The sequence below is a fragment of the Xiphias gladius genome, chromosome 14, assembly GCF_016859285.1.
Source record: "Xiphias gladius isolate SHS-SW01 ecotype Sanya breed wild chromosome 14, ASM1685928v1, whole genome shotgun sequence".
In the NCBI taxonomy this organism is placed as follows: Eukaryota; Metazoa; Chordata; class Actinopteri; order Istiophoriformes; family Xiphiidae; genus Xiphias; species Xiphias gladius.
Genome location: NC_053413.1, coordinates 5,997,093 through 6,011,772, shown reverse-complemented (window position 1 = coordinate 6,011,772; position 14,680 = coordinate 5,997,093). Strand labels below are relative to the sequence as shown.

Genomic DNA, 14,680 nt, shown 5'->3' with positions numbered 1-14,680 from the left:
TAAAGTAAATAATCAGCATTAAGAATCGGAGAGTGGCGTGGAGACTAGGGAGTATAACCCTTTCATGACACCATTAACTCTTCTGTGCCTCCAACCAGTGTTTCTTAACGCGTCTAGTTATGTTATTCATGTAGGACAGTGATCTCGTACCAAATGAAAACAGGTACCAGGCGAAGTCACACCATCCAGTCTCATTTAATTTTTTATTTCAGGGGCGGAAGACAAAAATATTGGGGGCTATCTTGCCCATTCCTTAAATATATAATGACGTGCTAAATTGTCAGACTAGGTATTTTGTTTTTTTAATAACTTTTCCATATCACTTCTGATCTTCTAACATCCCTCATTTTGACACATAAGATGGAACACTTCCCACTGCTCTCCGCTTATATACGGACATAATAGAAAAGATTATGATTTTTTTTTCTCTTTTTTTAAGAATATAATGACTTCTTGCTAAAATTTGCTATTTTCTTCTTAAAGTTTTAGTTTTTAGTTTTTTAGTTTTATTTTTGCTTTTTTTATGGTGGCCCTAGTATTTCTTCGTACACGAGAAACTGATTCTACTTGTTTATGCTTCACACAGTGTTGGATTACAGTTTAGCCATATACTACCGCATACTGTATATTACCATATGACAGCAGTCCATACACAACCAAGAGGAGGAAAAACCTTGGTAGTATCCGCTCTTAATTACATGCTGTTCAGTAAAGAACAGATGACACTTGTGGGTTTGGAGAGACGGAGAGACTGAGACAGACAAATGAGGACAAAAGAAAACAGAGAGAGCTCATGCTACGACATCACTGCAAGGACAATTACATGGACTGTTGAGTCTAACCAGTGTTGTCCGTCATTAATCAGTTACTGTGCTAATTACTGCATCCATCAGTTGAGCATATTGTAGACAGATCCCCAGTGGCCTGTCGCTGCTGGTCTGAGATCAGTTTGTCCTATGATACTAACAGATCCAACACTGGGGTCTGTTCTGTTGTACTGTATTCTATTCTGGTTTGCTATAAATATACGGTAATGTTTTGTTGCTAGTCAGCCACCTGACGTTGGCAGATGTCCTGCTGGAAAATGAGTCAGCCCCCTTGTCCTTTTATTTTTAAATTTGTCTATTCTTCTCTCTCTTTTCTTCCTCCTTCCTCCTCTTCCTTCCTGTCATTTTACTCTGCAGGTTTACCCTACCTGTCTGTCTGTATTTCTGTCTGTCTTTCGGGGAATGAGTCATCAGACACATCTCAATTTCTCTCAGTGGTGGCAACATACACACGCACGCACGCGCGCACACAGACATAATATGCCCGACGCAAATCGCATAGCTCGCTCTCTGGATCCAAATCGCTCTATTCCACTAAAAACCCTGACTCACAGGAAATCCTTTCAGCCTGATATAGAAGTATATCTGCCTGCAGCCCTCACATTACAGCATCGCGCCGCTTTCTGAATACATAATTCATAGAGAGTTTTTTATTTACCAGGTTTAATTGTTGGTTTGCCTGCAGCCTGCCATCTCGTATTGTGGTGTAAATATTTTGGCTGGTGGTGACACGATCGCACAAGGAAACACACACACGCTAGCACACAAACCTAGACAAGTGGTGATGCACGATAGCCCACCTGGTTGGCTAGGAACAAAGAGTGGATTGACAGTTTGTCAGTACTTTGTCCCAGTCCATTGAGTCGCCAAATGACACATTGGGCTCTCTTGGAGGATTTCAGAGTCACAAACACGGATACACAATGGCACACATACATATATGCACATTTTCAGTTAGACAAAAGTGTCAGTAAAGACCATTCTTTCACATTCAGTTCTTTTCTCTCCTTTTCAAATTCTCCTTTTCTGTTTTTACTGTATTTTTCCTCTTAATTCTGGCTTGATAAGATTGGAGCCATATGCAGGGCAAAGGGGACATGATTACAGTCAGCCAAAATAATGGCGTACTCACAGGAAGCACAAAAATTGCAGAAAGAGAAAGTAAAGGAAGGTGGCAAGGAACAGGTGACATTTAGGTCAGCAATTTGCCTCAAGTGCCTTGAAGTGATATATAAACTGGCTTGAGATTAAACTCAGTGTCAAAATTTGTTTCTAAAAGTCATGTGAACCGCCTTCTTGTGCTCGTGCTTCCATGAAACAAGTAAAACAGTATCAAAAAACCATACATCTTATCACTTTTTAGCAGGTCTGTGGTTATATTTGCCCTGTTTTTGCAGTCCAATGGTCCCTTTTGCATATTGTAAGACTGACCTAAGCTTCAAAAGAGGTTACAATTCATCATGTAGACTGGTCCAATATAAGAGCCGTTACACAAAGATAAGTAAAGACGAATTCTGGAGCAGAATAAGTAGCCGTGCTGAATTCAAAGCTATACAAGATGGCTGTAGCACAAATCAAAACTAGACTTGCAAGAAGATATACTGGGGTCCAAGCACCCGATGTAATTTAGAACTGAAGGCTTACTGAATTACTGCAAGACACTGACTTACTGCAAGACACCGTGCTATTGCATGGGCATAATTTACACTGGTGATGGGAGGGACATGTCCCCCAACAAATCCTGTTGTTGTTCCCCCAGCTGCCAAAATCCAGATGAAAAAAGCTCCAAATTGATGTTTAAAAAAAACATACTGTCACCTAGATTGGCTTGAGTTATTACTGTTTGCCCACAGGAATGTTAAGCTTTATAAGCAGTGGAGAGTGCTTCTTTTTTTTTTTTTTTTTTTGGGTCCCAGGCTGCACTGTCCTCATATTTTTGAAATGGTGGCCTAATAGGAAGATCTGCAGGCCCCACACGGGGCTAAAAATAAGAGAAAGATCCTCTGACTGTTTTTGAAACATATCTGAAATTTTTCATTTCATGACATTTTATTATTCTAAAGAAAAGATGAGACAATGAACACTATAGAAACTAAAGCAGCGAAGGACAGTGATCCCCATTAAATCCGTCTGAGTTCTTAATCAATGAAACTAACTCTAGTGGGCTTAGTACTTAATAATATACAAATTTAATTTTCATTTACTTTTATTAGACTCCGAGGAGACAATCATAGGAGACAATCATTATCATTGTTTGCAACTCAAGATAACAAGCTTGTTTTGAAATGATGGCGGGTAAATGCATTTACATAAAGAACTAACCTCACTCAGTTGAGGTTAGTTCTTTAACTTAAAGTCGTTAACTTAAGTTAACTTTAAGTTGTCAGGCTAAAAATCTGTGAGCAGGGTAGTGCGAGTAATTATGATACCCTGCTTTTGAATTCACTCAAGGGCTATGACATTCACCACTACACGCACACCATTCAGCCACACCATTAAAACCGGTGACTGATTTTAATGGTCTGGCTGATGGATGTACTTGTACAATACATTGTTCATTTCAAGCTGGATTCTTTGGTTTTTCAGCGTAGTGCTGCCATCCAAATGTCCTGCATATTCCTCTCTTAACTCCAACACTAAAAAGATGCAAACGTTCCCTGAGTGAGGACTTTTGTCCAAAGTTCGCGGATGACTCAGTTGTATTTGCTCATCCTGCTGTGATGTTGTCACACATTGTTTGGGACTGGGAGCACCACATCCTCCTGTGCTCACCTCGCTCCGGAACGAGTGAAACACACACAAACACAGCAAAAGACAGAGAGATGCTGAGCGAAAAGTAGTACAGCTCCAGGCTAGAGTTAGTGAATGAATGAACCATTAAAGCACAGCTTTCTGGGGCAGAACACACACAGGAGTGAAGACAGAAAGTCTCTTCATTTTATTCAGATTCTGACTGTAGATAAATTCTTTTAGAGTGTTAGTCTGCTTCAGAATTTATTTCTGTTTCAGAGATATATCCCAGAACAGCCACGTATCGCAACAGTATGTCCAGTTTTTCCCAGCAGGTTGTACAGTGCTGTATGTGGAGTTGTGCATCACATGTACAGTTGTATGTTGAACATGTACATTTCTCTCTCTCTCTCTCTCTCTCTCTCTCTGAGTGTGTGTGTGCGTGTGTGTGTGTGTGCCTGCAGAGCACATCACAGCCTGAGGCACTGGGTTGAGTTTGATCTGCAGTGATGAGCCACTTTCTCTCCAGGGCTGCAACTATTCTAGGCTCTGGTTCTATCATTCCGGTGTTCTGATGCAAACTTGTATGTTCTTTGTGAGTGTGTGTGGGTGTGTCACATACTCTGCCAACAATTAGTGTGTGCCCCTTCATTCCCTCAAGTGTTACCAGTCCATTCTCTATTATATACAAGTACCACTTGTGTGTATCTGTGTCTATGTGTTTTTTTTTAATTTGTTTGTTTGTTTGTGCACGTGTGTGTGTGTGTGTGTGTGTGTGTGTGTGTGTGTGTGTGTGTGTGTGTGTGTGTGTGTGTGTGTGTGTCTGTAGGTAAATTTTTGTGCCCCCACTTTGACCCCACACTTCAGGAAGGAGGCTAATGTGAGATACAAATTTTAAAGGAAAAGACAGAGAATTAGAAACAGAGAGTGTTTTTAGTTCCACTTTGGCCTTCAAGTGCTGTTTATTCATTGGCCACTGATGCGACGGTAACATCACTGTGTGCTGTTTTAATGAGTAATAGACCCAAAAAGCTCTTTTTGCAAGTGGAGAAACAGTTTAAAGAACATCAGTGTTGATGGACTTCACACATAAAAGCTCCCTGTCAGGAGTTAAATGTATCTTGTTGTAAAAATTACAAAGTCTACGAGTTGAGTGGATGATACTGCATGAGGTGAAAGGGACAGGCGCATGTCGGGAGGTTAGTTGTTGCAGCTTGGCCCACTGATTTGGCCTGCTTATCAACATGGTCAGCAGCTGGAGCAGCAGCAGTGTCTGTGACACACAGTTGGTGGAGGCAGTTAAAGTACTTTAAAACCCTTAGCACCCAATAGTCGCAGTTAGCGTCATAAATCTCACTCCTTCCTGGAGTCATAACTCAGTGAAATCCGAACACACAGACGTGTTTTTATTGTTTTTATTGTCTGTTGGGGGTGCTCAATTGTCTCCACTTTGTCTGAGGGGATGCCCCGGTGTCAGACTTTGAAAAACCCTGCTCTAGAGGATTTCTGTGTAGAGTCATCACTTCTATAATGACCCGTGCCGGCTGCTGACCTTCCCTCCATGGGATTACTCGGAAAAGTTTATTTGCTTTTAAAATCACAATGTTGTACTGTTAGTGACATTTGTCATGATTCAACAAAACAGACACCGATAAAAGGCAGACTTTGTGCAGAGGGAAGAAAACTCAGAAATCAGATTTAATCTGATGGTGACACAAAATGTATTCCTATGGACTGTTGCTTGCTAATTTATATTCTGTAAATATTATTTACCCTGTTGTGCATCAATTTCTGTGTACAATCCAGTAGTGGAGGCATCCTCCTCTCCATTCTGTGATTCCAGGGAAAGAGGTGGGGATCAAAATCTGCAGTCCGTGTTCCATGTAAAAATGCAATCTTAAGTTTAGCTGAACCTAATATGAGGCTTTAACTGTCTGAGATGGTCACATCATCCAAATGTACAGTTATTTTATTGCAAAAGTCCCTCTTCTTGTTTTCCCAGTCAGTGTTTCCTTTCTAAACTGCAGGGGAGTGAATTTCATGCTAAAATGAGACTCGCTGTAGCCTTTAGTTAAAGTTTTGTTTTTTCGCACAGAACAGGGACCGTTGATTTTGTCCCCCGTCTCTTACATTCGAGTCACATTAAGATGGGATCTCCGCAAGGCCAGTAAGAACAGATGGAATCATTACAGCCAAAAATAACTGTTTATGTGTTCATATGGGAATGCGAGAATTGCTTTAAAACAGACTTGAAAAATGTGGACCTATCATTTATAATTAAAAAAGTAGCAGTAGTAGCAGTAAAAAAGCATATAATGAAAGTATTCAAATAAAGGCCAAATATTTGAGTAAATGTACTTGATTACATGTCTCCACCGGTGAAAACTCTTGTTGCTCTTCTCCCACACTTCTATAATCATTAGCCTTTTTCTAGTTAATACAGTTTTATGTTTGTTCTTTGTCCCTGAGAATCAGTTTAACCCCTTCAATTAACCAAATGATCACATAAATAGTTGAATCAGTCGGGTAAGTGTAGCCATCTGGTTCACTGGTTATTAAAGAAGCTTCATGTCTACAGACGTTATCACTGGTGTCCCATTTTCAAACTACAATGTGAAAAAAACATAGATACACACACACACACACACACATCTGACAGCTCGCTCAGCCATAACTTTAGATGTCTTATCAGTCAATTAACCCAGAAGGTGACCTACACAAGGTTATGTCATCTCTGATCCTATTTATTGAGGCACATGCTGCTATATGTGCATAACAACATTATTATGTTAATGCTGGGGCTACGTATGTGTGTTTGTGTAGGAATGGGCCTGGAGTGTGGCGGGAAAAGAAACCGAGAGAGACATTGAGAGAAGAGGGTGAACCAAAAAAAAAGAAAATTGTTAAAGAGAAAGAGAATTTCAAAGAGAAAAAAATAAACTTTGAAATAATTCTCTCTTCCTTCTGTCTCCAATTTCCCCGTTTTCAAACACTGGGTTTATCCCGTTGGCCTATTATGAAACTTAGAGACAAAAGCTTTCTAATCCTGGCTCTTCTGCACTGCCTTTGATGGCTGGGTGAGCATGCAAGTCAATGAGTGCGTATATGTGTGCGTTTGACTACTATATTAGTGCGCTGAATTGTGCGTGTGTGCCTGCTCGGCATTCGCTAATGCTGCTCTAAGCTGCATACTGAGTTGTCCTACAGCGTTCAGTGGTGTGTGTGTGTGTGTGTGTGTGTGTGTGTGCGTGTGTTTACGTTAGATTAGACTGAACTGAAAATTATCTCCACGGGGACGTGGGGCTGTTGCTGCATCAAGAATAAGATACATCAAAGAGAAATTCCACATAAACAGGGCTTCTGTGTGCAGCCCAGACTTCTCCCAACTGTCAGAAAAATTCTAATCAAAATGTGCAAAAGTGAGGATTTAAAAGCAGGAACGGCGTGTGGAGAATGTATCAAAAGCAGCAGAACATACTAAAGCAAAATGAACACACAGGAAGTATCATCTCCTCATTCCAGCCACGCTCAGGTCTATAAATGATAAATCACACTGAGGGAATAAAACTTTGCCCCAAACAAAAGGAAAAAAAAAAAACCCAGTTCTAGTTGGTCCCTAGAAACTATCGCTGTCAAGGAAACGTGATACTTTTCTTGCCGCCGGCTACAGATAATCTACATCGATAAGCCCCGCCTCCCTACCTTCATCCCTCCGTCTGATTCCTCACTGTGACTCCATTCTCTCACATCACATCTTTCTCACATTAATCATCTGTGTTGCTTCTTTCACACACGCCGTTACACACATTTATGGGGTTGGAGAGCTTAGTGTCTTTCTGCCTGTGTTTGAGTGTCTGTGCCTAAAGCATGCCCGCAGGCAAAAGACCTGGCCGACCACGGTTCCGCACCAAAACCAAAGCTGCTGGGGCGGTTAAAAGGAGGGGTTCATCGTCTCAGCGGGGGGAAGCTCTTACAGTGCATCCAAGATGGCTGCTGTTGTTATTCTTCTTCCAATGACAATGCAAAGTGAAGCTGTTTTGCTCAGAAAAGGTGTCGTATATGTTCAGCATCAGGTGCATTAGCCATGTGCCAGATATGCCAACTTTGCCAAATAGAAATCGATGACGAGATCTAGCCATATTTATGTCTTTAATTTACCACTGAAGTTACCTCTTTTTAAGATAATGCATTTGATACATTATAAACCCTAAGATACATAAAATCAATGGTGAAATGTCACTTTTATGTTTAGAAGCAATGAGGTCGTTTTTCCTCTATGTTTTGGTCCTTTGATGTCTACATTTGTTTCGGGGAACCTGTTGTTGAGGTGTTGTCCCTGTACATGCATCATGATATTTTACTGAATCCTCATCTTTGTTTATTAGGCACTGCTGGAGACAACTGGGGTTCACGTGATAAAATATATATGGATTTAGCACTACTGGCGGGTAGTCGTTGGTGTGTCTATAATACAGAGAAATAAAATGGTGGCAGGTGAAGGTTCTAAATCAGATTGTCTAACTTGCCAAGCCTAAAAGTTGCTCACTTTAAAGAAAACAAACAGGTTGTGGCTTAGCTCGCTACTCACTGTCTGTGAGTGTCAGTTCGGCCTGGAAGTCATACGGTGGGTGACGGTGCTTTATACAAGAAAAGATTGCTATGGTTACACTACGTGGCCAAAAGTCTGTACATAATAAAGAATAAATGATAAGCATTAGACCCACACTATAACTACTAAGCATATTATTCAAAAACCAAGTACAATAATAGGTTGCTATAGAGAGTTCACATTGGGGCTAGCCTCAGTTCCACTAGCTTCTGTAAATCAATGCAGTCTCTCATTCTGCATTTCTTTCATTCCTTTCTTTCATCAGTCTTAGACTTTCTGAAAAAAAATGAAGCCTGTCCCTGAGGTTTACTTTCCATATTCTAAGACAATTTGCCGTCTTCTACAGCAGTTATTATAAGAAACTGAAACAACAACCAAAAAAAAAGGCTGCCATGAAAATGTACAAGCACAGCAACGTGGGGACTTGCATCATCATAACTTGATTTCATCCATATCCATAAAGCTCACCAAAGCTCCCTTCTAAACTCTTTTTTTTTTTCAACTTTACAGTTGTACTCTCCACTTTCTAAAATCCTCTGCAGTGTTCAGTCCTCTCTGTCCTGCTGTTATTACAGACAGGTCTGAGCTAACCACAACCCCTTGACTGTCTCAAGAAGTCACCTCTTTTGTTGTGATGTTTATAGGAAATGTTGTTTGTTAAAGGCTGCAATAAAACAGAAATAGTAAATAAAGATTTATATTAGATCTGTTTTCAAAAGACTACCGTATTTATCTGAACATATGAAACATACTGTTGAGAAAGACCCGGTTCCAAGGCTGGATTTTTAGGAATTAACATAGCTACAAATATCAATGATATTTCGAAAACCTAATTTTATGTAACTCACTGTATCTTTGGCCCTTCCCAATCTATTGCCACAAATTTGTATGAACAGAATTATCTAACTACCATTAACTTAACTATAAGAGTTTCATAGCATTGAGACTTCCCTATTTTGGAACTAGCCAGAACATAAAAACAGTCCCAAACCATCAGTACAAAATAATCAGAATCAGTATCACAAAAAAATTTAATGATCCCTGAAGGGAAATTGCTTTGTTACATTTGCAATAGGAAGCAATACATAAAAAAGTACTATAAATAGTATTAAGAACAAATACACAATAAGTGAATGGAAAAATATACAAATGCAAATTTGCAAAAAGTAATGTGAGTTAGAGTCTCCAGGCCTCTTAAGATTAGCATACAGCAGGTCCAGGGTCCTGTTTCCTCTGGTAGTGCAGTCCAAGTGAAAGTGGGGACACTCCCCACTTTCACTTAGTTTGTGGACTGTTTGTGTCCAGTTGAAGAATCCCCGGGGGGCATGGAGAAAGCGCTGGGGTGCAGAGTCTGGGTGACGTCACACACTGTTGCCAGGTTAGCGGAGGGGGTGATGTAGACAACAACCGAGGCGGAGTGCGGAGTGTCCTGGATATGTAGTATGGATGTAGCCCCATGTCTAACAGTTCCATGTCTGGGCTGCAGAAACATTCCATCCCATCTGCCCGAACCGTCCGAAAGCTGTGGATGGTAGCGATGGGATACGGTACATCTTCCTGTAGCCACGTGTCTGTGAAACAAATCACGCCGCACTCACGGAAAGTCCCTCCGATTCCTCAACAGGGCCGCTAGCTCGTCCGTCTTATTGTCCAATGATCTCACGTTGCTCATGATGACAGAAGGGAGACACAGTCCTCTCCAACAGTCTCTGCTGTTCCAACTCTCTTCCCTCGTCACTTCGTTCCTCCTCTGCATCCTGTTTTATGTCCTCCTCCACTGTACTAAGAAAATCTAAATTGGCAGGCATAATGTCTTTGGTGCAGTCTCACTATTAAACCTTCATCTACTGCCAGACAGGAAATACAAAAACACAGTTATGATTTTTCATGTCAGTACAGAATGTAGTGACCCCAAAGGAACAGCTATTTTAGTTGAAAATAATTTAAACAACACATAGAGCAGTGAGAGCACAAATCTGTGTATTTAATGTGTGTCTTTCTTTTTTTTCTATTCATCTCCAACCTCCATTTCTGTCATTCTCTGGTTGTTTTTTCTCTAGTGTGCATTTTAAATCAGCGTCACAGTAGGGAGGCAGGTTTCCTAGTAACAGCTCCGGCTACACACACAGACACATTCTAGGTTTTACTATATTCGTGGGAACCTGTCATTGACATAGTGCATTCCCTGGCCCGTTACCCTAACCTTAACCATCACAACTAAATGCCCAACCTAAACATAATTCTACCCCAAGAATATAGTAAAACAAGCCCCAACACACACACACACACGCACACACACAAACACACACACACACACACACACACACACACACACACACACACACACACACACACATCAAAACATACTGTATTTTCTCTCTTTGTGTCTCTGTAGGGAGTTTGGCTGGAGGGATCCAGAGCTTCCAGAGGTGATCCAGATGTTGCAGCATCAGTTCCCATCAGTCCAATCCAACGCTGCTGCCTACCTTCAGCACCTCTGCTTTGGAGACAACAAGATCAAATCTGAGGTATTGATCTCTGAGGAGAAACCGCACCCATAGACAGGATCCTCAGACATGGACGATTGAATTCCAAAACTCTGCTTGAGGGGGTCCTAACTCGCCCTGTTGCTTATGTATACACAGACACCAAAAAAATGCATTCTTTAATCCTTTCTCAGTGTTAGCGACCTACATTAAACTGACGGTAAAGAGTGAGTTTAATCAAAACAAACACAAAAACATGCTTTCCCTTTATTTCCTCCACTACGCAGAGAGGTATGCAGATATTTTCTGATTCATGTGCATAGGCTTTGAGAGTTCGGCGGAACATTGCTTTTGAACAGGTATGCTGCTGTTGAGGTTTTCAAGCGGGATTTTTCAGTGCTTTGAATACCACAAGAAAGATTCCACTGGACCGAGGTACTCAATAAAGAGTGGGTGGGTGAGTGTGTGTGTGCTTTTCTTAAAATAAGACAAATGGAGAAATAATACTGCAATATTTCCACAAAGTCAGACTGAAATCTGGGTTTGTGCTGAAAAAGATACCATGCACGTGGAGTAAGGACAGTTTAAAAGGTGCTAAACAAAGACATTAATGCATAGGAAGCTGGTAAAAATTAACCAAAATCAGCCTGGACTCCAGAGGCTAAAACTAATTTGGCAGAAGTCAAGAAGGACTTACTCTGTGAATGCCCTGAAGCGTCTCTGAATGAGTGAAATTTTCCGAAATTTAGGCTGAATACATCAATTAACATAAAAAAATTCAATAATCACTGCGCTGCAATATGTGAAGGTGTAATTGAGTGTATATGTGTCACATCACCTCAAGAGTGGAAGTTTCAAGACATATCTTTATTCACATCTCCCACATGTGTGCGGCTGCCCGAGCTCCACCAAACTCCATATCAGACGGCATTAACTCGTCATTACACACACTGAATATAGCCCAGTTCCTGTGTTCCTCTTGTCCTTTAGAGCCGTCGTCACTCTGTGTCTCGGAGAAAACTGTTTTCCGTCTGTCTCTTCAATGTCAACTCAATTCTTTTCAATTTGACTTTATTAATCCCCATAGAGACCATGGATTCAAGAGCAAACAAATTTCTTCAAACAGCAATCAGCCAAAAGGCATTAGAAATAGAGTGAGAGAGAGATTAATAAGAAAGATGACTGATGTCGAGACTGTAGGAAAGAATGAAGTATGGTAGTATTTAGAGCAAGGCTGCCGAAAACTACACCGCGAGGGCCAAATTGTTTTTTGCCCTTGAGAGAAATGTCTGTTGAATAGTGAAATAATAGACTGGAAGCTCAGGGATATGTATGGCCTACTGCCGGTTCCCTCTCCTAGCACTGAATACATCATGAGGACGTGTTTGGCGTGCTTGATTAATTGTGTTTATATCTCTTCCTTGGAGTCACTAAGTTAAGACAAACCTGGAAGAAAATTAGCGGACAGTAATTGTAGTCAATCAATTGATAGATGCCTCTCCAGAATGATTTCAAATTTTAACCAATTTCTTATTATTATCACGTGAAACCCTTTGGGTCTTTTAACATTTTTCATATTTGATAAGCAATTGGAAAGCAATCCCTTTTGTCAACATTTTAGAGGTAGAAAATTATTTGATTAATCCAAAACACTGATAAATAATCAATATATTCATCAATATTTAAAAGTAATAATAATTTGCAGTCCTTACTAAGACACATTACTCTTCATATGTTGCCTTGTCAAGTGAGGTAAAGCTAGTTAGGTAGGTTATTATAATGTTTGCATGTTTTGATCTAATGAAGTTTAATTACAATTGTGATTATTGATTTTTGGCATAACATTAATTACAGCCTACCATGCGCTAACACCCATTTTAACATCTAGTTTCAAGATAGTCAGTGTCCAGGTTTTTACCCACAGTGAATCAGCGGAAATTGGCTTCATAACTTTATTTGGGGCACCAGAGACACAATGTTCTAACTGCCTTGTCTCCAAACAATCTCTTTCACTAAAATGTCTCTTTTGTTTTTATACAGAGGAGGCAGTTGGCCCTAGATTCTCTCTTTGTCTACACCAAAGAAAGGAGGGAGGGCAGCACACACACAGAGGCACAAACACGGACAGAAAGTGCAGTGGCTGGCATTTAAATAACAAGACTAGGTCAAAACCTGGTGTATGGCTGGACGGCCTTTTATCTATCTTCTACTCTCTGTGCTCACATATACAGTATTTTAATACAGCTGAATTGCTACTGAAGCTGTTCTCATTTACATGTTTTTCTGTTTCTGGTGTCAGACAACGGAACAAGTATGAATGAGTCAATTGAACAAGACACATAAGAGAGGCATAGAGCGCACTCGCAGGGCAATCCTAGCGACTCTCTTCTACAGAAAGTAGCCAAGGTTTGCTCAAAAACGCTGCTAGATTTGTCGCTAGGTGCTTTTGTGAAGAAAAGTTGCTAAAAGGATGTGAAAAGTCAGTAAATCTAGCGACAGAGGTGCTAAGGTGGCAACACTGCTAGTAAACGCCCCCAACACTGGCAACATTGCCAGATGACGCAATAGAAACTGTTTGCGCCAATTCATTTTGAAAGAGCAACACTCGGCCAGCCGACCAATGGTGTAACCTCATCACTCACTCACTCCCTCACTCACTCCTCTGTCCTCAGATTCGGCGGCAAGGTGGCATCCAGCTGCTGGTGGACCTGTTGGACCACCGGATGACCGACGTCCACCGCAGCGCCTGCGGGGCCCTGCGAAACCTGGTGTACGGCAAAGCCAACGACGACAACAAGATCGCCCTGAAGAACTGCGGAGGCATACCTGCTTTGGTCCGACTGCTCCGGAAGACCACAGATGTGGAGATCCGAGAGCTGCTCACAGGTAAAAACCATAATTTAAACACTTTGATGTTACTGAATGAGCAGCAGGGGTGACTATCAGGAATTGAGATCAGTCTTTTCACTGGAATTCTTTCCGTAAACTACTCCCTTTTCCTAGGAAAAATACCTAAGGCTTTTTGTACGTTTGCTTGCGTGTCTGTGTGCGCCTGTGTGTGCATTTTCTGAAGATTTTTATGTGTACTGAAAGACAAAAACACCTTTTTCCAAATCCCATTAACACTACCATTCAGCTGCTGTAGCTAAATGCTGAATGTCCAACCTTGAAATATGCTATCCTTCCAACTACTTTACATGCTAAAATGGCGGCTTACAGTTCAGTCTCATTAATTGTCATACATTTCCATATAACCAGCAGCCTGTTGCACCAGTTTATCGTATTGTAGTCAACACTAACTGCTATGTTGTAACTACTTAGTTTCACACTTATTTGCTGTTATGGTCATTTCAATGCATGTTCCTCTTCAATAGTCTACTTTTTTCAGTGTTTCATTGATGATGTACACTTACTCCGGAAAGGTTTAAATTTTAAATGATATTTGAACTCTACTTTGTAACTAAACCTATTTTTACTAAGTTATAGCATAGCGTAGTGTTTTTCACGGCTCCCACATTATGGTCAAACTAAGGTGACATTTGAACTTACAGGTACCTTTTGGCCTGGTCGCAAGGCTGTAGCCTCTGCTGTGGACACGGAGGTCATGTCGCTGGTAGTTTTCCTGGAAACTTGGGGGTTTTAGGGGATTGTAGAAACCTTGGCGAATCCTACAGTCTAAAGTTGAAAGCTTTTTACATATAACACAGTCAGCTTATTTAAATTTCACTACTTTTAGGCCAACAAAATAAAAGAATAAATAAATGAGTTAGTGTTGGCTCACTAGAATTATATTCCTGGCACTGTGTTTAGACCTTTTTCTTGAAATATCGCTGCAACTTCTCAATAATAGAGAAAATAAAGAGAATGTTCTGAGACAGTCATTAGCGTTAGTTAAGTTAGAGTTTAATTATTTGTAAGGACTAGTGTTATAAGCACTTTTTGCAGAAAACTTAAAGTATACTTTATAAAGGATGTAAGGTTCAAATAAATAAACATAATTACAGAATTTTAGAGAGAGGGGTGCTGGA

General features: G+C 40.6%; 1 protein-coding gene across 2 annotated transcripts in view; it reads left to right on the top strand.

Moving 5' to 3' along the window:
* Positions 1-14,680, top strand: part of ctnnd2b (catenin (cadherin-associated protein), delta 2b) — a 144,108-nt gene that overhangs the window by 85,320 nt on the left and 44,108 nt on the right. For both annotated transcript variants that reach the window (XM_040143820.1, XM_040143819.1), the window contains 2 exons: positions 10,562-10,694; positions 13,325-13,538. In XM_040143820.1, coding sequence (XP_039999754.1) covers positions 10,562-10,694; positions 13,325-13,538 — 347 coding nt within the window. The remainder of the gene's footprint in view (positions 1-10,561; positions 10,695-13,324; positions 13,539-14,680) is intronic.